This window comes from Dicentrarchus labrax, unplaced genomic scaffold (genome assembly GCF_905237075.1).
Source record: "Dicentrarchus labrax unplaced genomic scaffold, dlabrax2021, whole genome shotgun sequence".
NCBI classification, from domain to species: domain Eukaryota; kingdom Metazoa; phylum Chordata; class Actinopteri; family Moronidae; genus Dicentrarchus; species Dicentrarchus labrax.
In genome coordinates this window covers 9,203,327-9,228,870 of record NW_026136720.1, presented here as the reverse complement: position 1 = coordinate 9,228,870, position 25,544 = coordinate 9,203,327, and the positions used below count along the sequence as shown (strand labels likewise).

The 25,544-nt window shown below is 40.1% G+C and overlaps 1 protein-coding gene and 1 non-coding gene across 3 annotated transcripts in view; both read right to left on the bottom strand.

The window, feature by feature from the left end:
• The window catches only part of banp (BTG3 associated nuclear protein), a 35,273-nt gene extending 11,377 nt beyond the window's left edge, over window positions 1-23,896 (bottom strand). The window contains exons 1-11 of one of the 2 annotated variants that reach the window (XM_051383400.1): window positions 23,769-23,896; window positions 21,664-21,742; window positions 21,169-21,278; window positions 20,834-21,033; window positions 20,647-20,736; window positions 20,233-20,405; window positions 18,281-18,520; window positions 16,129-16,287; window positions 13,779-13,900; window positions 11,260-11,331; window positions 8,027-8,071 (exon numbers count right to left, since the gene is read on the bottom strand). In XM_051383400.1, coding sequence (XP_051239360.1) covers window positions 8,027-8,071; window positions 11,260-11,331; window positions 13,779-13,900; window positions 16,129-16,287; window positions 18,281-18,520; window positions 20,233-20,405; window positions 20,647-20,736; window positions 20,834-21,033; window positions 21,169-21,278; window positions 21,664-21,733 — 1,281 coding nt within the window. In that variant the 5' untranslated portion in view covers window positions 21,734-21,742; window positions 23,769-23,896. Of the gene's footprint in view, window positions 1-8,026; window positions 8,072-11,259; window positions 11,332-13,778; window positions 13,901-16,128; window positions 16,288-18,280; window positions 18,521-20,232; window positions 20,406-20,646; window positions 20,737-20,833; window positions 21,034-21,168; window positions 21,306-21,663; window positions 21,743-23,768 lie in introns of both variants that reach the window. The other variant, XM_051383401.1, reaches the window with a different exon arrangement.
• A 1,007-nt stretch (window positions 23,897-24,903) lies between these two features.
• trnar-acg (transfer RNA arginine (anticodon ACG)) lies at window positions 24,904-24,976 on the bottom strand. Its single transcript has one exon. It is a non-coding gene; the product is annotated as a tRNA-Arg (tRNA).
• Window positions 24,977-25,544: the final 568 nt, after the last annotated feature.

Genomic DNA, 25,544 nt, shown 5'->3' with positions numbered 1-25,544 from the left:
TAGAAGAGGAAAGCAACATTCATCTCATCCATTTGACTTTGCCCTTCTCGGGCATTATTATTAAATTGTTAGATAAATGTCCAGGAAAATATGTGGTCTGAAAGTATTAGATGTGTTTTACTTTTTACATTGGTGAATTTTACAAAAACAACTTGCAGTCTTAGTTATGTAAGCTGTTTTGCTATCATTCCCATGACAAAGTTTTATGGTTCCCCCACTGCTAGTCATGCTGCCTTTTTTCCAAAACAGACTACTCTGCATCCATTTCACTCCATTTTTGTGGTGCTTGTAGGCAAAATAATAAAAAAAAGACATGCCAAGAGTAATTGGACAGACTGAGTAGTAATTTAGCTCTGTTAATTAAATTATACTTATTCTGATTATGACTCTGATGTGTGTCATATATACATGCATGATTTAGTTGTTTACGTGACAGTAGTATTACCTTAACCTGGTAACAATTAACCTTGTAAACACACCAACTATTGCTGTAAGAACTGCCATCACTGTGAGGATCCTGCTGAAGTTGAAACTGATGAATGATAAGCACTGTAGGCCTGGGACTGGTGAGGCAAGGCTGTACCAGGCCTGTGCTGATGGTGAGTCACACTGAAATGCATCTAAACATCTGGTCTCTCTTACTCACACAGCCAGCGACACTGGGTTCTGTCCACAAAAGACAAAAGAAAACACCACTGGGGGTACCCTCCTCTGCACCGCACAGAAATGCTGAGTAACAAACACATACACCCACACACACATTCAGAACTAAGGATTCCCCGATCTGTGGACCTTTATCTCCAGGCCACAAGGACACAAAGCAGACCACTACTCCTTTGAAACAGGATCCACCACTAGAGCTCTAAATCCTTTACTGCTTACGCACATCCCGTTTATTCTAAACATTGGTCATAAGACATCTTGTTTGTCTTTTCATCTCATTTCTACCCTCCCATCTCACGGTGAATCACAGGATTCTCAACAACTCCTCACACACTAGAAACAGCATTCTTGAACAGAGAGAGAAAAAGGACAACTGAGTAACTCAGGCCACATGCCAGCAGTTTCCAGCACAAATCACACCCTGATTCTGAGGTTTACTCTACAGATTGTTCAAGCATCTGCTTTGTGTGTAGAAATGACAAATCAAGAGATATTGTCCAAGAACGCCAGACCTTTACCAAAGCTAACTGACAACAGGCATCGAAGGAGCTTAAGTCTCTGGCACAAAACGACACTTGCAGTACAACATGAGTTCAGAGAAGTTGAGGTCAAAACACATTAATTCATCGGTTTCCTCTTCACCTCTCCTTTATTACCTCACTTCATTATCTAACGTTTCTTAGGCTGGCCATCTTATTCTTCATCAACTCCTCACACCCTTCTCCCTCACTGAACTATCACCACATCAACACAATATGTACTGTCTGTATTTTTCCTGGTTGTGGACTGGTTCTGTGTTTACAGATCCTGGCAGCACGGACAGAGTGCCGAGCTGGACTTTCTGTTCTGTGACCCAGTTCCCACATTGGCCATGAACAATGCTGCCTGGGAGGGTCCAACAGATGCACCACAACATGTGCTGACAGAAAGGGATGGCAGAGGTTCAACTAGGGGGAGGAAGCTCTTGACAATCACGTCTAAAGCCCCCGATGGGCAGCATTGAGGTCCAACTTCGGTAAATGATGCAGGCGGATGAGTAAATCAGTAAATTTGTAAAAGCTTTATAGTAGCCTCTTGAGATGTGCTGGATTTTTCAGACTGACACGGCATGGGTTCACGGCTATCTGACAGGGAGAGTCCTCTGAAATCTGTGAGCTCATTCAACAGTGTTTTTGCTAAGATGGATAACGGAAACAGGGTCGTTTGAGGCCATTATGTGCACATTGTATTTGACTGAGCCATTTGAGCTAGCAAGGAGCACCACCCTCTTCAGTTTTCTTATGTGGCACCTGGTACCACGCATTTGCTTAACAGAGTGTTTTTGTCTGATTCACAGCTAAACTGGTCTCAGTTTTCAATCATGAATGGGAAAAAACATCTCTTCCAGACAGTCTCCCTTCTTGGCTTTCCTCTCCCCATCTTTTCTCCTTTTTTCCCCCCCTCCTCATCAGTCACTCCTTTCATCTTGCAATCCTCCATTTGGTCTGCATCAGTGCAGGGTAAGATCACAGCACAGAGAGAGAAGGGCACTAGATAAGAGGCTATGACAGACAGGGAGTGCAGTAAAAGACAAGTTATTTTATAGTTTCATGGGTCTGCCTTCTCTTCCGTCTGCATGAGAGGGGTTTTATAGGCCGGCAGGGAAATTTGGATCCGGTTTTATTCAGATTTTCAGCTGGCACAGTTGCGCTAGGTTCAACTAAGTTGGCATAGACTGCGGATAGACAAACATCTGCCGTCAAACTGCACAGCTACAAATTGTGCATGAGCAGTTAGACAAACAAACAAAGTGAACGCTGAGATGCGTGCTCATTGCATGCAATATATCTCCAGTGAGAATATAGAGCATGATGGGTGGACACAGGGCAGACAGAGGGGTCAGACTGCTGCCTCTTTAACTACAGACACGTCAATTTCTCAGTAACGCTGGAGCAGGGGTTTGACCACATAGCCGCAAAATGTATTGATTTCCTGATTGTGCAGAACATTATAGAACATGAAACACAGTGAGTAGCAGCCTTAAAACAGATCGCCAAACATAATGGCATACCACTTTTTTATGTTCCCTGATATAAAGTAATTCTTGTTGAAGAAAACTAGCATATGTATATTGTCTAGGGACAGTCAGAGGGGATAACTCACAATATGTGCTACTTATTAAAAAACAAACAAAAAAAACCCCCAAAAGATTTGAAGAAGAAGAAAAAAAAAAAAAAAGATTGATTTGGCGTGTACACAAGTAATTAAACAACCCATTACCCGCATCCATCCCAGGTGGAGAGGGATAAAAATCAGTGGAGGGAATTACTAAACTAAGGCCAGACTCGTCTTCTTAATGCAACCTGACAGCTCAATTTGAATTTTTGTCCAGTAAATGAGTGACGCTTCTTGCATTCAAATTGTGGCCAGACCCAGCTTACAGCTCGAGGCACATGGGATTTTTGAGACCGATACCAATTTTAGAGGGGAAAGGGTCATAAATTCACTATATTGGCCACCATAAGGGTAATCTATGAGCTAAAATGAAAATAGACCTTTTCTATTTGGATTGTGCACCGATTTTGCACGGTTATGACTTTGCAAAGGTTACAGTTACATATTCTTTAACATGTTAATACAAACATTGTAAACCAATTGTAGCTGCCATTGCTGAGAGCTACTTCTCGCTTACTCTGTGCTGCTTGCCAAACTATTGTAAGTCACATTTACCTCTGCTAGATAAATGTGACACTAATATATTACAATAATTTTTTCTGCATTATATATTGGGGAAATTTGTTTTTTTTCCCTCATAGTAGTGCATTAAATAACATATACACCGATACAATACTGATGTCTGTGATAGGCCAATACAGGCCCATAATATGGGCTGCCCGATACATTGTTCAGTAGTCTCTGCACATAACTGAGATGTGAGCCACCGCCAGGCCACCTCAGAGAATTGATTTTGATAATGAATTTCAATGGGATAAATACTGCAGATATTAACCACCATGGAAAACATTCACAAATTCAAGACCCTGATGGAGTCGTAATGGATCTTAGAGTGGATAGAACTCTGACACTTAATGTGACGTGGAGTGATAGGATGCGGCAGGCGAGCCTCTAAAAGACAGGTATAGCCACAGCTAAATAGCACAGGGAAGATGAAAAGAAGAGATCGTGAGATGGGAACGAGAGTGAAACTGCCCCAGAAGAAAAAGAAATAAGACAGAGAGCTCTTGTGTGATGAATTGCGTATGCTGGGTTACACTAACACAGCCTCAGCACTATTCTGCCAGATTACAAAAACAGTGACATCATACACAGCCTGTTTGATGTAGACCTCTCTGTAAACACACAAATTAAGACATTTAAGAAAGCAGGATTAAGTCTGATCTATATTATCTTTGACTGACATTCTTAACAAATTCTGGTCCAAGATACATTACACCAATCATGATAGAGACCTAATATGTCATTTGTATGCAACCATATCTGGTCAATGTGATTTATCTGCTTGAATAAGTGCTAGCTCCACCATCATATTTGTTTGGACCCTTGTTCCCCTTGATTGTCTTGAATGTTCTTTCTGGGATTTGTCAGATTTAAGAGCTGACCTAAGAGCTGAAAATATGAGAATATACAAGTGAAGAGAGGCTGCCACTGTAGTGTACCACGGCATGTGTGTGAAAAGCTCGACCTGCAACAAGAGGTTTAAAGAATAAGTCACTGTGTGTTTTTTTTGGCACTGCACTCATATCATTTTACAGACCCAATCAAAGCACAAGCTAAAAAGAAAGGGAAAATAAAAAGCTTTTTATTGGACTAGGCTCCCAGACACTGCCAAGGGAATAGAAGCCTTTATGCAGTGTTTTGTTCTCTTTTTTGTTGACGCTTCAGTGTCTATCTGCAAGGAACTAATGCCTATCCCACACTCCAGTTGCAAATAGTGCTTTTCTTAGTGCATGTTGTGTGCAGCATATACACTATAGAACCGCAAATTAGATAAAACTAATGGAAACCGGCAAAAACAGTTCATGTACACCGTGAACTGACATGAATAAGTGCTGGAAATGTGTGTTGTGGTGCAAAATCTAAACCAAACTCTGCCAAAAAGTGTTCCAAGATCCTAGAGAGACCGAAAGGAATGCTGCTGTCAGGCTCAGCGAGTAGGTCATTTGAGGACACAAGCATGAATGTGTGTTTATGAGTGTGTGAGAGAAGGAGTGTGAGGATGTGTGGTGACTACCTCAATCAATTGAAAACAAATAAAGAGCCAAACAGCCAATAAAACAATACAAACAACAAAAAAAAAACCCATATAAAGCAGATGCATTTACACACCATAGATGTGCGTGCACACAGATAGCCAATGGCGCCTTGATCCTATGAGTGAATTGGATGATTGAGATCTTCTTAGGACTATAAAATGGAGAACTGAGCAGCCGAAAGTACGTGGTTCCAGACGGTTGGTGACTCGTAACTCTTTGTTCTTCCCAATTTTGACATATTAAATAGAAAGGGTGATGATTGCCTTTTAACTGCTGCATCGGAGGTCCAGTAATTCCTCAGAAAGTAATATGATAGTAATCACATTACTACTTACTGCACTGGAATAAAGTACTTTACTTTAAAGTACATTACCTTACTGAGTGAACAAATAGATTGTTACTTGCATTACATTCTTAAGCCTCTTAAGTCTCTTTATTGGCACAATATCAATGGAAAAATCCCCTTCAACTTATTCTGCCTTCCATTTAAGCCACATTTCTGAATTATGAGCAGAGTGCATATGACTGAGCCAACAAAGTGGCAAATACAACTCAAAGTATGAATTTAAGACTGTAGGCTCTATTTTGGACTATTTTTTACCACAAACCTGGGGCTGCGTTGGTGGGGGCGTTGCTTAAGGTACGGGTGAGATGATGAAATATGATCCAATAAGGCTGGTTTGAGTAATAGTTCCATGAGTTAGGAAGTTAGGAAGATGCCAAAACATACCACAGTGGTTTATAATACTGTAAGGAAGAATTTAACAAGCCTGCAGAGGTATAATTTTATGCTCTGTTCCGACAATCACAGGGTAAACAGTAGAATGACACCGTTCATGTTACAAAGTAATCTACCAGGAATGTGCCCTTGCACGTATTTGACTGGCCAACGCCATGCTTTGCCTGCTGGTGACATTGGATTGCGTTGAAGCAAAACTTGAGCCACGTTCAACTTTTTTGTGGACAACCGTAGTTTTTTTCTCCTCCAGAGCTCTTTGTGTTGGCAAAGCCCCTAAGCCAACACGGGGCCCACATGGCACCAGATGCAGCATAAAACGACCTGAACGAATGACAAGGGGGTGCTTTTCACGCAGTGTTTAGCCTCTTTGAACACAGTGACCCATAGTGACCCAGATAATGCAAGTACCAGAATTGTTTTAGGGCGTAATACAAAAGTCAAGTAATGAATGAATAGTGTCACTACTTTTCTTAGGGTGGCATATGGTATTCATTACCTTAAAAAAACAAGTACCGGTAAATAATGATGTGTAATTTTTAACTAATGACCCCAGAAGTGAATTTATTCACATTTTAGGAGATAAAAACCCTCTGTTGGCTGTTACATAAAAACACCTGTCCTAACAAAATAACACAAAACAGTTTAACCACCAGAAGGGCAGCGTGAGAAAGAACTTCCTTCCCTAAAGCCTTACTTCTAGACAAACATGATGAAATCATGAATGTGAAATTATATGTTGGTCTTCGGGCGTCCATATGTGGCCTGCAATGGTCATACACAGGCCGGCTCTGCTTTGATCGAGACTCACTTGGATCTCAGAGGAAAGAACAGAGAAACAGGAAGGGCCCATGGTCCAAATCATCCAAGACAGAGATGGAGGAGGGGAGATGGACAGAAAAAAAAAAAAAAACACACCAGGAGGACACAAAACATCTGTGCGTGTGTGTTGCTAGGGCTGTGTGGGTGTATGTTTCTAATTAGCATATCATTATTGTATCAAACTGTAAGGTCGATTGTGTTAATCTGCTTTTGTCGAGATGCACATTTTCACTTCATCAATTTAGTAAATACGTGATACCTGTTCCTTCAATTATATTTATATTACATTTTTATAACTAACAGCAGAAAAAACTGCCCTGTGGAGTTTTAGCCCTGTATGGACCTCTTTTTTTTATGAGCGAGTCCCTCTTTTATCTTGTTTTAAACTATGACACTGATTTACAGGTAGTGGCAACACACCAGGATATGCAGCAAAGCACCAGCAAAGGGAGTGAAGAAGACTGCTAGCTAGTAAACACAGATGTAAATCTAAAATCGTTTTAAAATCAGCTTTTTAAGGTTTTAAGCTTTTTGGTAACACTGCATGTAAAGATAACTTTTGTTTGAAAACTCGACAGATACCTAATTCTACCAAAAGTATGTTTTCTGCCTCACTAAACAGTGAGCTTATAAAACTAATGAATGGCTTGATTTGTTTCATCAGTACTTCTGTCTCTTGCTACAAGTTCTATCTAGAGATCCTCACAATAAAGGGGAAGATGGACACAGGTCTAATGTTTGTTTGGCAGGTGAATGCGGCCGACATGAACACTGCATTGGTAAAACTATATGAAATATTCAGTAAAAAGTATTCCTAACACACCCAGATCAGGGTTGCCACACAAACAGCAACTGTGCAACAGAGGGTATGAATGTGACATCATCGTACACAGAAGTAACCATGGTTCGCTACACAGAATGGCAAAAGAGCAAACGTTCAGTATACACCTGGTGCAGTCACTTGGGAAAAAAAAAACATTGTAAAAACCGACAAAATGGTAAAGAGTTGCACAACCACTGCGTGAATAGATCCAGCAAAAAACGAATGCACACATTTCTTTCAGAACGTCACTTAAGCCTATAATGCACGAAGAGAGGCAAGGAGATCATTCGAATCCTGGCACTGTCAGATATCTTACATTTGGATTGAAATAATAGCCCTCTCATTCTAATTGGACTAGTCAGTGATTTTGTGCATCTGCTGCTGAATTAAGGTACATAAATACTGACAGAGACTTGTGGTAGGGACAGGGTTATGCCTGTCCGCGTCTCTTTATATTTGCAGGATCAGAACAGGGAGCCAACCTCAGACAGCCCTTAGGATTTAACATCATCAGACATATAAATCATTTGTGGAAGATGACGATGACTACTTTATAAAGCTGGCGGCCATTATTTTTAACACAAAACCACACATATCTAGCATTACTGTTACGGTTCTTGAAGGATTTGTACTGAAGTGATGTGAATTTGTGGTTAATCATCTACAGCTTGGATTAATTAGTTTTATTTCAACTCCTATGTAGTTTACTGTGATGTGTGTTCTTCTTACCTGTCCGTCCTGACCGACATGTACCTGGTGGATCTGGAGATTGCCCTGAAATAGAGAAGTGACATGTCATGTCAACAGCTTGATGCCAGATTATATTCACACAATCATTTAGCTATTTTAACTAGGAAACATAAAGCCATAAAAATATACATTTTGCTAATTTGTTTTCCTTTCTATTAGGCTTAACAGGCGGACAACAGTCCTGCTTTATCACAAGGTGATCCAGCCATTAAACAGTGCTAAACTGAACTCTAGTGATCAACATGTCATGCAGCATTACAGTATCAATATCTCAGAAGTGTCAGAACTGTGCATGCACAGTTTGGCAGAGTGTTTAAAATGAAATAAGAGTGAGACGTGGATGCAATGTCTGTATATACGTCAACTATTCTGTCATTTCTGGCTGCATTGATGTTCCTGTAAACAAAAACAGATTCCCATTTGCACAGACACAAGCCCATCACTGTCTCTTCAAGATGCAATGACCATCATAAAGTTTCTGAACACCCACAGTGATGTTAACAAGACCACATGAGAGAGGACATCATATAAAGCATATTTAGCAAACCCCAAATTTCTGTTTTCTGTTGCTAATTGTATTTCATGTATGTATCAAGCGCTGCCTGAGCTGCCATATGGTCAGAAAGCAGTGTAATCTCTCAAACAGCTCATTTCCTTTTCAAGCACACTAAAACCAATGTCTTTGATGAAAGGGGCCCGTTCCTAATGAAAACATATTCTGTGAGTGGCAGTTGGGAGAAGTGGGATTTTGTTGCTAAGCTTTGAACTCCAAAAAACAAACAATATCATGGAATAGAAAGGAGAGAGGAGAAGAAAATCTGGGCTCCGCCACAAAGAGCAGGAAAGGCTTTAGAGCTTTTCTGCCTCCAATTCACTCTGTCTCTCTCACTCAATCGTGCATTTCTTCTTCTCAGTGTCCTTTAGCAACACTGAATAGGAAATGAGAAAAACACTTGGTCAAGGTGTCAATTTCTTTTGCATAAATGTCATGCATGTGTGGCACGTATCACAGTATGTGATTACATATGTATGTGTGTACACAGACTGGCGCCTTGAAATAAATCTCTCTCCCACATCCTCAAAAAAAAAAAAACATCACTAACAATGATGCTGATGTGGAAATTCCTCTTCAGCAGTCCGTGTGGTTTATAGTTAGATTTTGATTTCCACTGGCAGGCTAACATTGTGTGTGCATGCAGAGTGCATGTATTGCATGGGACATGAGACATCTGGGCATTATGTGGAAATAAAAGTCATAACCACATGGGATATATAAACATTCAGATGCTCTACATGGAACATCTGTTTTTTTCTTTCACTAATGACTTAAATGTTGTCAGGTATTACTCGGTTGCATTATGCTTCACTCGGATGGCTGTTTGCAAACAGAAACATACAAAAGCTCAAAAGGGCACATTAATGTTTTCTTCTTACCCAACTTATTTGACAGATGAAAAAGACTTTGCTCTATTAATCTGATTGTTCTTTTATGTAAAAGTTCTCACATTCAAGGAATACAAGGTCTTGGTATATTGGTGAGAGGGATTATGGTGGAGGTTTTATAGCAGGCTGACTCATGGCATATCTCCAATGAGGTGTTGACAGCCGACCAGCACAGTGCTTCAGGGTGGACGGAGAGACAAGAGTCTGGTCCGGCTGCTTTGGGGGGGTTCTGCCTCTTAAACACACTTCTCATGGATGGAGAGAGTTGTCACTGTGGTAGAGGAGGAGGGGGCACTGCAATAGGGCTGGGTACCATTCGAAAATGTTTGATACCAGTACATAAACTGACACTTTGACTCTGATACTGGCTGCTGAATGATACTTTTTTCAATACCAGTTTTCTAAAATTCATTTTAACATTATCCATTATGGTACAATTACTCACTTCAAAGTGAGTAGGTTACAATTACTCACTTCAGAAGTGGAAGCTGTTCAAAGACCTGGGAGCAGCTGGAGAAACTGGACTAAAATTATGAAATAAAACTGAATATCTGTATTAGACAATACAGCAGTATTTCTAGTCTAACCCAAAGAAGAAGAAGGGAAAACTGTGTGGGGGACATTTATGGTACTGGGAAATAGTGGCAGAGTGAGACCCCTTGTTGTCTCCATGCTAAAAACCAGCTACCCCAGGTCTTCGATGTGTTTCTCTCCTTTTACCTGTCAGTATCTAAACAGCACCATGCTGTCTGAAACTTTGTCACCGCTAAGGCGAGGAGAGGATGCACCGCGGTTTCCATCCCGACAGACGATGAAGTGAACAGACTCACCGATGAGCAGATACAGATTAGCTGCACTGGCTAGCTAACGAGCAGCACGAAGTTCACTACTTGTCTGTCTATATAAGCAGCTTGCAGTAAAAAAAAAAAAAAAAAACCTGTCTCTGTGTGTAAACAGAGTGTTTTCTCATGCATGCCTACAATGTGTAACATTAATAGCCTGAAGACTTTCATACTCTATAGTATTGGGGCAATTTGGTCGGTGCCATAAAAGTCGAAGTTCTGTTGAATGCTGTTCTGTCACTCATTTTACCTTTATCAAAACATTGCAGCTCTTGCGATTTACATATTGCTACTGCGATTTGCAAGTTGCACTTAGCCATATTGCGAATTTTGAAAATACTTTAATCGTGCACGTTAAAGTAGACTACCTTATAGCCTCCAACACAGCTTTAGGGGATCAACTCTACTTTTCTGAAGAAACACTGTGTGAGCCTCATCAAAGAATACTATAGCATGGTAGACTAATGCGCTGGACAGCAGTTCTGATTATTGACCTAAATAATGTATAAGAAACTTGTAATGGTGTAAAAAAATCGCCTTATGTCAGAGGGCCCTCAAGAGCATTTACTAAATCTACACATTCACACAAATATAATGGATTATTTCAAATAGCCAGTGAAATAATAAAAAGGCATCAGCTAGCCAGAAGTCAACTAAATTCCAAACCAGACTTCCAACATAACATACTGACATTCCCACATTACAGTAGACAACATTATTTTTCTTCCCAACAAACCACTTCTTTCTCAAGCATGACTTCACAGTAACAGCTATATTCTGTTTGGAGACTAATTCTCCTGACTGACGTGTTTGCAAAGATATTTTATTTAATTTACCAGGAAGAATGACTCAAGAAAAGGAGTGGTTGATGTTTAGTCTTTTCTCTCTCTCTCTCTCTCATTCTCACACATTCACACACACACTTGCCTCGCTGTCCTGGGTGATTTGCACCTCCTCTCCTTGTGGTACCTGGGCAATGTGTAACTGACCCTGTGGAATCTGAGACAGAGAGATAAAGGATGAGAGAGAGCTGAAGCTGGAACAATTACACAAACATGATCAATAAACCAAGAAATCTGCAAAGGCATGTTACCGGTTCAACAATAATGACATCTACATACAATTATCATACAATTACAAATTTTGTAAAAAGGATAGCTTTAAAAAAATTAAAGTCTGTCTTAAAACCAGTCAGGCACCCAGATAAATTATTTATAATGGCTATTCAGAAATTCCTGGCTAATGCACTTCTACTGTAAGTGATGGGGAACCAAATTAGCTGAAATGTACAGAATGTGATAAAAACTAATGCAACAAGTAGCCGTAGTGTGCTACATGTAAACAAAGGTTCTTGTTTTGTTTTTAGTTTAGTAATTATCAGACAACGGTTGCACCCTGAATCACAGCACACTTTATTTCCTCAGCTGTATTAGCAGCACTCATAAATTTCAGGCTCAGCTGCACCCTTTAATACTCTGCAGCGTCGGGAGGGAAATAACTGCACAGTGAGCTCCTGACAATCATTCGCTCCCACTCTTCCACCTTCTTCCTAACTTCTCTTCCTGCCTGTCCGCCCTCTATCTTTTATGCCTGTTCCTTCCTCTTTCAGGCAGGTCACCTATCATCAGTAGCTCCAAACCCATGCATCACACAGCAACCTATTAACAGCAGAAATACTCAATGCTGTGAATTATGAGGTCGCTTTGTTGCATTGTTATTACATACAGTGGACCAATGAGTAAAGGTAGAGCGTCACAGAGAAATTAAAATGACTTCTCTTATGTTTACTTTGTATAATCAGATTATGTGTTATGATTACAATCATATTTTTGTTTGGTAACAGACTTTGCATCTCACATACATGTACTAGGAAAGCTTCTACGATAATCTAATTTATTTCCTCATAAAAAACCCTCATGACAGACACAGCTCACAGCTTGTGTTTATCTGTCACTGGCTGTTTCACTACACAAATGAGTAAACAAGGCTGAGCCAGTCTGCTCTAATTCAATTAATGAATGTAACCTCAATGACAAACCTTGAACTAAAACCTAACACTTTATTAATCTGATCAATTCCACAGACACAGTATAACTCCAAAACTCTGATAAGACCTTCAACACCCCTTGTGTTGGGCAATATAGCAGTTTTAATTTACTGCATGCAGGGCACAAAATTAGCACCAGCCAAATGCTGGTGAAAGGAATGCTAGTGGCTGGTAGATTTGCTTCACTAACAAGCCAAAAAAACAATCTATTGAATGACTGGTAAAACATGAACATTCACTAGCATTTGGCCAGTGGACAAAAAATTTAATTTTTCACCTACATGATATGATTTATTTTTTTAATATATACTACCATCTAAGTGCATAGCTGAAACAACTGCTATACTGCTATCGGTTTCTTGTGCAATAGAATACTGCAGCAGATAACGTTAATGAAAATAACTTTTTATCATATTTTCTGAAACTATATCTTGACAGTAGTACAGCCTGAACGAAAACCAATCAGAGCTGAGAAAGATAGAAAGACTTTGGGTTGGTGGCTTTAAGACACTTGAGTTCTGGGAATGAGACTCCAAAATAAACTGTCTTGCTCTGATTGGTTATTTTCATTCAGGCGCGGTCAATTCTTGCAAATCCCAATAGGAGCACTGGAGCCAGATGAACCTGATTTTTTCACAGATTGTCAGTCTCACGTACTACTGGCAGGATATAGTGATATATAGTATATTGTGTCATTTTGTGGGGCCAAGAAAAAACCCTATAGTAATCAAAGCCATAAAGACAATAAAATGTCTTTAAATTCTACGTACTCCTGACAGTAGAATAAGCCACTATGAATCTCTATAAAAAAGGCCCAGTCATGAAAAACCAAACAAACAAAAACAAAACTAGATATACCGTAAAACCACCAGAAACTTAAAAATACACATTTTTGGTCACACTGGCTTGCGCTAAACAGGCCATAGTGTTTAATCAAGTGGTTTCTCACTTGTTCCTTAAGAGTTGGTATTTTAGGTTATTGTATTTTAGAGCACAGGGAAGACAAGAGAGGAAACGTTCATTCACTTTCTCTTTGTCAGCCCACACTGTAGTTGACCTGACTATGACCTTTGATCCTAGCAGCTGTAAAAGTTCATCCAATCCCGGAACAACTCCTTCATTGACATAAACTGCAGTGTATTTCTACAAAATGCAGTCACTGTGGTGGGTGGCGTGATCGGTCCCACCGCACTACTAATCCTCCCTTATATGACAGTCAGAAAAATAATTAAATAAATAAATCAGACAGAAATAGCTAATTGTAAGACACATCTGATAAATACTGCGAGGAACGATGATAAAGACTCAGACTGTTACTGTTAGATAATACTTTATGCCTATAAATAAAAATGTTTGCTTTTCGGAGAAAGATTGAAGGATGAAAATGTCTGACACTCACCACCTGAACTTGTCCATCCTCGCCAATCCGGTGGAACTGGACCTGTTGATTGGCCAGTGTGTAGTGCAAGGTCTGCTGGGTGGCACTCTCAATGTGGGATGCTTCTTCTGCGAGGCCTCCCTCTGGTTAGAAGGACAAGGAATATGGTCATTGGTGCACTTATGTATACAGTGAAAGTAGGTCAGGAATACAGTGCAAATGATTCTAGCACATATAAAAAAATAAAAAAATTAGACACAGTCACACACGTGTTAATGCAAGGGGCCTTAGCAACCTTTTGTGAAAAAAAAAAAAAAAAACCTGGCTAATTCCCAGGCCATCTGCTGGATGATGGCGTGTTTATACTTTATTAAACGCCTAAATACACAACAAGGACTCTCCATCCAAACACACTCATGGTCAGCAGACAAACACAAACCCATGGCCTCAGTCTAAATACAACAATACCTTGCATTTTTGAGCATGAAATAAAAAACAAACAGGAAATGTAGCTTTAAATGACATAAAAGATACAGCACATATCACATCCACCTCAAAAGTTGTGTTTATGTTATATTGCTTTGAAAAGTAAGGCTGTCTCCCATCTTTCATTATTGCTGATATTATGGAAATAATCCTCAGCACTTTTGTTTGTCAGATGAGGAATCAAGAGCCAGGTGGCTTGTGAACTTTAACAGTTTCAGTCTGAGCTCTACTTGCTGGTTCACTGATAAATAATGGTTTAAAAAGCAGAAGAACTGCCTCTTTCCTGTCCAATAATATGTAAGCTGATTAAGGAAGGAATGACTGTTTTTGGAAGTTTGACTTTGCAAGTTTGTTCATAGACCATCTGAACTCGTATTTGTGTTGTACACTCTTGGGTGTGTGTGGTCTGAAAAGGCAGGGCCTGACAACCCACCCCTAGTGTGTGCTCACAGGATATTTGGGTTTCCCCTGCAGTCTTACTTTTCCCTGGTCAGAGGTGAGAGGTGATGGCTCACAGGGAGGGAAGGACAGCAGGCATTGTGTGCAGATTACAACCATCTGCAGCAATACACACTGTATCTGCATTTGGGTTCAGGTCTTAAAATAGCTTTCATATAACTGATGAAGTAAGAGCAGTCTGAGGTTCACTGCGTGTGACTGATTGCATACAGTCCATTTTCTCCAATAAAGCAGTAGAATAAGGATTAAGGAAGCATTTGTCAGTCGAATGACTGCATTTTTGTTTTTTAGCAACATAGAACGACAGCACAAACAGAGCCTTAAAAAATGACCAAAAACCACAAAGGTAACTGTGATGTAAGCAGAGATGAGTGATAGTTAACGGAAGGCAATGTGACAGCAAGGTCAGCAGCTGCTCTGACACTCTCTGCTCCAGTGATGATCAGTAAAGACTGCAAAACCACTTTCGAACCTGACGGTGGTGCAACCTCCTCTACTGCCGTCCACTGTGACTGTTTGGCTAACAGTGCTGTTGGGGGGCACACACTTTTAATTTCTCTGACTGTGTGTAAATCTGGTGTCTGGTGTAAAACACGAGACTCATGTAGCTGTAACGAATAGTCAAATCTTTGTATTGAACAGCCGAATCCAATTCAACTGACAAAATTATGAGTCGGTTACAACCCTAAAGTTAAGAGGCCGACACAGCTTAACTGTTTGCAGAAAGAACACTTCCATCTGTTCTTTTTAAACTGTTTGAGAACTAGTTGAAATTCACTGGAAAAATATGATTGTTTTTGCTGACAGCACAAAGTTAATGAGTTCCATAATGACAAGCCAAACCAGTGCCCTGCAAGAAGAAGAAACAGAGGATACCTCAAGTCTCAAAACTGTGCAGCTTGTTTAATTAGAAAACAACTGCAGAAACGTAGCAACCTTATCAGTTGATAAAGACTTACGACAGTGTAGCCAGGTAGTTAATTATTTTGTCAGACCATAGAGATAAATGTTTATGAGCTCACTCCCAAAGCATTTCACAAGAAAGGTGTCAGAAGGTTCCAAGGTACTTTGAGCTCTTAAATACAAAAAGCAGCTGCCAGGTTGTTAACTTGAACCAGCCATCAGTCTCACATTACCCCTGTTCCTGCACCCCCGCAACAGTTTCCTGTAAAATTCTGAATCAACTACAAGATCATGCTGATTACATACGGCACTGCATTCCCCCAGTTACATTTCTGACCTTGTCGTTCCTCGTTCCACTTCTTATATCATGGCCTTTAATCCATTGCCCAGTAAAAGGTGACTATGCCTTTGCTGTTTTATCACCACCCCTCTGGAATCATTTTCCCCCAATTGCTCAGATTTGCAGAATATTTGGACTGTTCTGTTTTATGCTGCACAGACAAACTAATAATCTGTACTTTACCTGAGCCTGTACTGCGAGGTGTGCGTTTGGAGAAGCTCTTGACAGCCAAACTCTGGCCACGCTGCTTGCGTCTCCAGGCAGTGCGACACTTGGAGTCAATACTTTGCTTGATGCGGTACCAGTCTGATTCAGTGATGCCAAATTTGTGGAACAAGTGGCCTGTGGGGACAAAAGAAGTCAAAGATCATCACATTCTGCGCACACACACACACACACACACACACACACACACACACACACACACACGCTTTGTAATGAATAAATCACGAAAAAATGAATGAATACTATCCAAATGTTCTGTGTGTTTATATGCCCTTTTCATTAATTTGCCCCATCCTTTCTGTTTGAATAGTTGAGGAAACCAAATAGTCTGCTTTGAGCTATAGTGAAGGTAACAAGCAAGTGCTGTGTAGATTAAATATTTTCACCTGTCATAACCTAAACTTGAATGTAACATCGGCATCAATACAAGACATAGTAGTTAGGCTATTTCCCTAGCACGAATATCACAGACTGACAATGTCAGCAGCACATTTTATAGATTAAATATTATTTTACAATTAATTTTGAAGTCTGTGTCTTGGCATAGAAATGTGTAGTAAGCTCACTGGTACACTTAATCTTAAATAATACCACATGTCAATGTCAGCATACAGTCCTATAGCCTACATACAGTCTTTGCAGTAAAGGATCCTAAAATGGAGGAGATTTAATACCAACAGAATCCTGCACTGGAATACAATAGGCAAGACATAATTAAGCTGTCAGACTGGCTATAGGACAAGGTGTTTTTAATAGGGCGATTCGTCTGCAAACAATGTACACAAAACTTGGACAACAACTGTCCTGAATCTGTTTATTTCCTCTCCACACCCTTTGACAAGAAGTGCCAACACAGGCCTGTGACGGTGCTTTATCCCTCCCTCAGTGGGGATATGTGCAGGTGAGAGTGGATACAGCTGTGCTTAGTGGCTGTCTACCTCAGTGTTATGAACTGAACTCAAGGGTGTGAGCGACTTGACAGCTCATTTCTACAAAAATTAACAACAGCGCAGCTACAACCTGAGGGTAGAAAATGAGACAGAGGGAAAGCTGAAGGGTATCTGGGCATAGCGGGGTGGCAGCGTACGGCAGCCCATCCACACCTGATGAGTCCTGTACAGGCAGGCAGGGCAGTTGCTCCTTCATTCCTTTTTCTTCTTTTTTTTTTTTTTTTTTTTGGCAGGCAGAATGAGTCACCCAAAAGTCACCTGGCCCTGCTCCAGCCTCTACATACCTCTGTGTCAGGCTAAATCTGCAAGTAATTACACACACCCACACTGCTGAGAGGAAATACAGGTAACCAAGTACAAACACTTACGTATGCCATGGGGGATGTTTGCTAAAACCGCCTGCAGGGGGCACACACTGCCCTCTAAAAGAAAGGCTACAGCTAACAGAGCCCCTCTTTTCACTGCAACATAAACAATATTAATATAGTATACAGCCACTTTCATAAATATCTGTCTGCCTACCATCATAGGCCTGCTTAATCAGGAATCAAAGAGTTCACTGAATTTAGAGTGACTCCATTAGGATCTTTCTACCAGACATATGCTTGTCATTTAGAGTCTGGTATGTTATAAAATGTGTTGCACATTTATGCGTGTGTGCAATGATGAATGCATGTTGTTGTAACCCGCCTTGGGAATACAGACGGCAGTCTATTTCTGTGTTCAATTCGGTGCCGCTTTGTAATGGAACCGGGATGAAATGTGGGAAGGTCTCAGAGAGTTCATTTATTGATGTAAGGGGGCAAGGACTTAAACCCCGGCTGAGTGACTTATTAGCATAATCTAAACTGTGCAGAAATCATGTAATAATTGTAAGATAAACAGTGGTTACTAGACAATGCCTTAGCATTCACAAGTGGGTCATTTTGCCAATTAAGTTATCAAACTGGCATGTTCCAACAGCTCAGAAACACTTGACAAGAAGATATGGTGGATCTGTAAGTGCCAGCAGCTCGTACACAAAAAGACACCCTTTTTGTAAACTGGCGTGTAATGGAATAACGTTGACCACCAGGTCTACCTCCACTTTGTCAAAATCACATGAAATTGCTTCACTTGTCAAGAGTAGATGATTATGATGTCAACGCAGGAGGACTCACAGCGAATGCCATAGATCATGAGCGGGTCCAGCTGCTTCTTGCCATGTTTGCCCTGGCCAGAGAGGTTTGACATGGCTTGGATCTCCCGATGAAACAGGTAGTCCAACAGCGTCAGCGCCATTTTTTCTGCTGTGCGGCAGTTTGTGGTGATATGGAGCATGTCAGCTGGAGACACTGGACAACGAACTCGCATCTCTGGGTTGTTCTCATCTCCCAACCAGGTGCCGCCTGGGTAATCATCTAGAGGAAACAGAAGAAGGAACAGTTATTCACACACATTTCCACAGCTCTAGTTGAGCAACCCTGTAGCCTGAATACTGAGATCTGGGCTAGTATACAAATTGTACCTAGCCTTCCTTTACTGATGTAAAGCAACATCTATCAACACTGTAAAGTCTACATGTATTGATTCACAGGTTGAAAAATACTACACTGGTACATAGCCACTGAGACACTTCATGTAATGCAATAGCGCACCCATGTGGCAGTGAATGAGAATTGTGTGAATTATGGGTAACACTGTGTTATTATTAAAGGTATTGAAAAGCAGCATATGTGGTTTGGCTGTTTGCTCACAGCGTATGTTAGCTGTTAAGTTCACCACACAAACAAACACACAAACAAAGCATGAGACACTGCACTAAACAGCACATGGTACCATCTAGCTAGTGCTGACTAACACAGTTTTATCATGGTAACCCACAGCTGTAAATAAATGAATAATAGTTTGGCTTTGAAGATAACCAAGAACTTCCCAAATCGACTGAAAATAACCAAACCAATAATCACAGCAAATATTACAACAATATGGACTTAATTTAGGTTTGAACTTTCATTAGAAATGCACTATTCCCTCTAAGGCTCAGCCAGAACCATGAGCAAAGCTACTGAAAACATGACTGACCAAGCCTGAGTCAAAACCACAGAGAAATGAAAAATGACACATCAGCAGAGTTAGCTTTCCATTCAATATGGACACCATGTGTAAGAATCCCATTAGTCACGTTAAATGAGTCAAATTTTAACAAAACAATCAAAAGCAGTTCTATTGGGGGTGGCTGTGGCTCAGGAGGTAAAGTGGGTCATCCACTAATCAGTGGCAGTTCAATCCTCCCATCTACATCTTGAAGCGTCCTTGGGCAAAGACATGTGGACAGACACACATCGTGTAAATGAGAGGCATATTGTAAAGATTTTTACCATTTGGTGGTCTTAAAAAAATTCAAGATAACTACCAAAGAAATCCATTACAACACAGCAGAATTGACAGAGATCGCCTTGTTACATACACTATTCATTCACAGTGTTGTTTTGTTAATAATGAGATGGGACCTTCCTGACAGAGAAAGACATGTCATGGCTTAAAACACGTTTTTCTTGCTGTTCAACCTGTGATCTTTCTACTACTTAGAACGGTGATTGGCTTCCGATTGAATACAGAGAAGTATATTGGTGTGGGTACTGACCACTGCAGACCAAGAACACCCAACAAGAGCTGCAGATTCTGAGATGCTCTGACCTAGTTGTCTAGCCATCACAATTTGGTCCTTGTCAAAGTCACTCAAATCCTCACGCTGTCCATTTTTCCTGCTTCTAACACATCAACTTTGAGGACAAAATGTTCACTTGCTGCCTAATGTATCCCACCCACTGACAGGTGCCATGATAACAAGATAATCACTGTTATTCACTTCACCTGTCAGTGCTCTTAATGCTATTGCTGATCGGTGTACGTATAACATACAAGTACATATATATTATATATAGTAAGTAAGTATATATATGAGGGAAAAGATTTAAAATCTGTGAGGTGGTCCTTAAAAATATGACCCTGCCTTTAACATTGTCACTATAGCCCATATGTTAATTTCTATCCAGTGAGAGATAACAAGGGGAAAAGAGCAATGACACACATGTGTTTCTGTGTCTATGTCAGCAGAGTGAAGTCATACCTTCTGAATTGAGTGTGATGAGTGTAACATTTTGACCATTTTGCGCATTGCTGGAATGGCCGCCATTAGAAACAGAGTCACTGGCCTCTGAGCCACTCTCTTGCTCTTCCTGACTCTCCTCTGGGCCCGGCACCTTCACCAAGATTGTGTTCTGCCGCCTCCTGGTCACTGTGCTGAAAACAAACGCAAATTTCTGTATAACATACAGGGATCTTGTCAGCGTCTACCTTGTATGAGGAATTTTGATTCTTTCTTTATTGCCTGGACTGAAAACTGGGGGATGTACATTTGATTACGGTTTTCTAATAACAACCACAACATTTTTCACGTATGAGGCGCTGTATTGGGATGGATTTGAACATTTTTGACTTCCACAATAGGCATATACAGTGAGTGTCAATGTGAGCCACTCACTTGCTGAGCAGGTTCTCCAGAGGGGTGTCTTCAGGACTAGGGCCCTTTGGGGTTTCACTGCTCACTATCACATTAGTTTGTGGAACAACACTGACGGAGAAGTTCAGAAAACATTGGTTAACTGACACATGTAGGTATATGTTGCACAGTCTAACAATGTGGTCGTGGGCTAACACTTGTACCTTACCATCGCACTTTGTTCCAAGTTTGAGTGGCCCCCTGAGGAGACCCTGCAACCATGGGAACCTGGATAGGACTCTTCGCACAGGGAACCATTATGTCCAATTTGCGTCCAAGGGCTTTGCATGTAGCGTCCAGAGCCTGTAACTTTGATTCTATTCCCTCTAGTCGCTGGGTGATTGATGCAGTGAATGAGACTAACATGTTCTGGAAACACAAACAATAAGAGGCGGTTATGTGTAATTCATCCAAAATTTTAAAAAATAAATCAATACTATACACTTATTATAAGTACATAAAATATACAAGCTTTGGACAGTGTCTGATGAACAGAGCTGGTACCTTAATAAAAGATATGTCTTGGTTATTGTTGTTACTCTCCTGGCTGCTGCTTAATTTTCTCTTTTTCTTCTGAGGCCTTTCTTCGTCATCTTCATGATTGTCCAGCATGTCTGTCATGAATCAAAGACAGACACCATCTAAACAACAGGACACACTTCTTGTTGGATGTCACTATTGGATGGCAGGATTAAAACTGTGTTCCTGTTCCAATCTGCTGATACAGAGTCCAAATACGTCCCATATACAGTGTTGTACAGATTACAAATAATACAGTTGCACAGCACACACTCTACGCCTAAAGTAAACTAACATTAAAACGTCAGTAGCGTGAAAATTAGTAAAATTGTTTGTACTCATTTCATGTCCTTGTTTGATAGTGCTGCACTTGCCTAATATGGAACATAACCATATCTGCCCAAAAGAACAGAGAGAGTCTATCTAGCAAGAAATAATCTTCCTGGGGTCAAATCTCATATTGTTTCACAGGAATCTTACCTGTACGGTCATCCTGGTTAAAGTCCTCCACTGTTATTTGCACAATTTCATCCAACTCTTGTTCAGACATTGTTCACAACTGAAAGAATATAATAAGAAGGGTTAACTTAACAAGACAGCAAATAATTTCTTTACTGACATGCTACTGACGTTACTGTCTTAGTAGTAAAAAAAGAATTAAACACATTGTTTTTCCAGAGTTGAAGTGCAAGTGAGCATTTCAATTATCCTGGACAGCAGACACACAGGAGTTTAGGTGGGTGCCATTGGAAGATGTTGGCAAAACTCCAACTATGTATTTTATCTAATTTCTTGTTATCGATTAATTTGCTTAAATAAATATTAAACATGATTTTAGTATTTGTTGTTTTATAATGACCACTAATAAATAAAACAATTTGTAAAGGGGCAAGTAAATAAAGGAAATGATGAATAATAGTAATCGTAAATAAAGTAAATCTTCTTAAAACTGACTTTTGATAAGTAGATTTCTCACCCATTTGCCAAACCAGGCAAGTGAAGGAAAAACACTGACATTGAACATTAATACGTAGCATAGGTGGAATTGAAAGCATCACGTTCATATCAACTATTTAGGAGTCTTGTGCCCTCCATACTGACAGAATTTGTGGAGGACATGGTACACAGAAGCTGCTGCTGAGATGTGACTGCATCGTACCATAGTCCTTTTCTTTGTTAGCAAATCATGGCAGGAACACATTCCCAACATATCTGAGACATAACAACCTAAGATGAATGAATGATTTTTGTGCTGTATGTTTGTTTTGTGTGCTGCTTTTCACTGGTTGTTTGTGTGTGATAGGCTTTGTTTTTCTGTCCCTTCAAATAGGCCTACACTTGATAAGGATACCTCTCCACGTAAGGTCCATACTACTTAAAGAGAGTTGTAATGTAATGTAATTAAAATTGGTATTTTGTGTGTTAACATAACTGTGTGGACACAAATGGGTAACACAAGAGTAATTATTAATTTCTGCATGTCGCAAACATATTATGTAAATTCTAAGTCTACTATGGATTTATCTGAGCTTATATATGACTAATAAAAATAGAAAATATACAGTTTATAACCCACTGTAAAGAAGTATTGACTTTTAGAGTACTAGTACTGATGAATGCAAGGGCAATCACCTTATGGAATAATGTACTCACAATAAACTGCTACAAGGTTTATGGAATAAATGAAAGGAAGCACTGTAACTCTTATTAATCACTTAAACTCTGAGTCAAACAGGAATATATTTATTGTCTATTTATACAGCATGCATTGTAAAAGGTACAGGGGCATGTCTCCTCCATCCAGACAAGGGGTATGTGTATCTGTATGTATATGTGTGTGTGTGTGTGTGTGTGTGTGTGTGAGTGTGAGAGAGGGAAGATATGTATTCATCATGATGGGCCAGCCTTCTCCAGAGTCAATTCATAGAGTGAATTTCACATTAATGGGCAGATGTTGATGTTATACACACATATATGGCCAATTCGGTGTTGATCATGAAACCATGTCATCATGAACTATAACTACCTAGCATCATATTAGCATTGAATTAGCTCAGATTAAAAAGAAATGCCTGTTACAGCCACTATAATATCCGACAACGCTGTTTAAAGTCTTGCTGGTCTGAAAATGAACATTAACATTAGCATGGTTAGCTAACACAGTTAGCTGCTGTAAAAGCGGGCTAACTGGGCGGGGGTCTCTCCACGATGTTAAAATAACAAAACAACCACACTATTAAACATTGCGTTATCTACCTACGCATTCATACAACCACAACCGAACACATCCACCATGTAACACACATTTTATTTGTATTTGTTTTGAAGAAAACGCCTGAACAGACACGCAACAGCTAGCCCGCTAACGTTAGCTTCCAGCCACTACAAAATCGGATTTGCAAGGTTGCGCGCTAACGTGGTGGTTAGCATGCTAGTGAGGGGCCTAAAGGCCGCCGGGGGAATGTAAGGCAAGGATCGTAAACAGCTGGAAGAAATAACAATAAAAATATGAGTCTGATTTAGCTCTCTCCCGCCCGACCAGCTGGCACACAACACATGTACCGTGTAAGATTGGGTTATATTACCGTGTGAATGATGAATTCTCGTGTTGTTTGTAGAGATTCCGATAACGGCGTCGTTCCTCGCGAGAGATCAGCCCCGTGCCTTCCGTGTGTTCCTCGTGGAGGTGGGAGGGAGGGGGGGGGTTGCTCGCTCGAGGCTCGGTTTGGTGTCGGTAGAAGCGCCACGCAAAAAAAAACAACAACAACTCGTAACCCGCAGATGTTAACGTTTAACTGTGAGTGTGTGACGCAGCTTTTAATTGCGTTTAATTCAGTTGTCGTTCAGATTGCTTCGACATTAAGCCGTCGTGCTCATTTGAATTAAAGCCACTGGAGAGGACAAATGTGTGTTTTAGGTAGTCTACTGGTAAATAAAGATATTATCCAAAATATTTGTCCAGGAATAAATCTAAATAATTTGTTCTCATATTGTTTTATACTGTGTTTGTTTTGCATGTGCGCTGTTTGCATGTACTGTTCACCATGTGAGTGATATATGTATGTAGTTTATTAATGGATTAAGAATAGATGAATTATTAGGTTTCAGTCTGAGAAGACAACTGAAACACAAAGAATGACAGATGTGCATCATACACTATGCTCCCAGCCATCATTTAACCATCCTGTTTATAGTGTTTATACACATATTTAACTTGTCAGCAGTGGAGATTTTCAGTTTTGTTGATTGTTTTGTTACTGTATATGTAATACAAATATTGTACATATTAACCGATAATATTCTACAGTCACTACTACATTATTTACCCTCCACTCTCAGAATCAGGTGTATTCCCATGTAAGTTTTCACATACGAGGAATTTGCAGAAGCATCACAATCAAGCGTAGAAAAGTATAAATAAAGATAAAAATATATTTTTTTTAAATAGTGACAATAAAAAAAGAGCCACTGTAAACAAATATAAAGAGTGAGACTTAAATAAGTTAGTAAGGAGCTCCGGGGTCTCTTTCATAGGTTAACGTTACGTTGTTTGGCAGCCCCTGATGCCTTGATCCAATGTTTGCCCCGTCCAGGGACCGAACCGGTAATCTTCTGCTCAACACCAATGGGGCGAATTTCTACGATTTCTACCTGTCTACCGCGTAGATAAAGGAGAATAAATAAATTAATGATAGCCTTTGCGCTTAAAAAGAAAAATTTCGAGCCAGCCAGGAGTCGAACCTAGAATCTTCTGATCCGTAGTCAGACGCGTTATCCATTGCGCCACTGGCCCGAGATAAAGCGTAAGGAGGGCACGTAATTATTTAAAGGGCAAGTTCTGTGTTTTACTTTTTATTTTTTGAAAATGGAAAAACACGGCTACATTTACATCTTACCACCTCGCGGTGATTAATATACACTGTCGGAGAGCATACAGATCTGCCACCCAGACTATCTAATGAAGCTGGCGTCTTTCCTCTGTTAAAACCCACGATAAAATTAGATTATTGATGAACCCTTAAGACATGTACAAATGTGTGCCAATTCCCATTCAAGCCAAAAAAACTAAAAATGCACAAGCCCGAAATAGTGACACTTTAGAACTATATACAGTCATGGTAAAGACCCAAACATTACTCTTTTGGACGTTCCTTGAGGCCTGAGTTTATTGCGTGAAACATACCCTGAGATCCTCGTATCGAATCCCACTCGTGCCTAACTCGGTTATGAGTATGTATATTTGTATGGCAGCAAGTAAAATAACAAATAAATATGAAGTAGTCCTGTGTACATTTCAGAGGCAAACTTAAGGATAATGACAAAGAACATGACAAATAGTAGGATTATTATTTATCATCCTT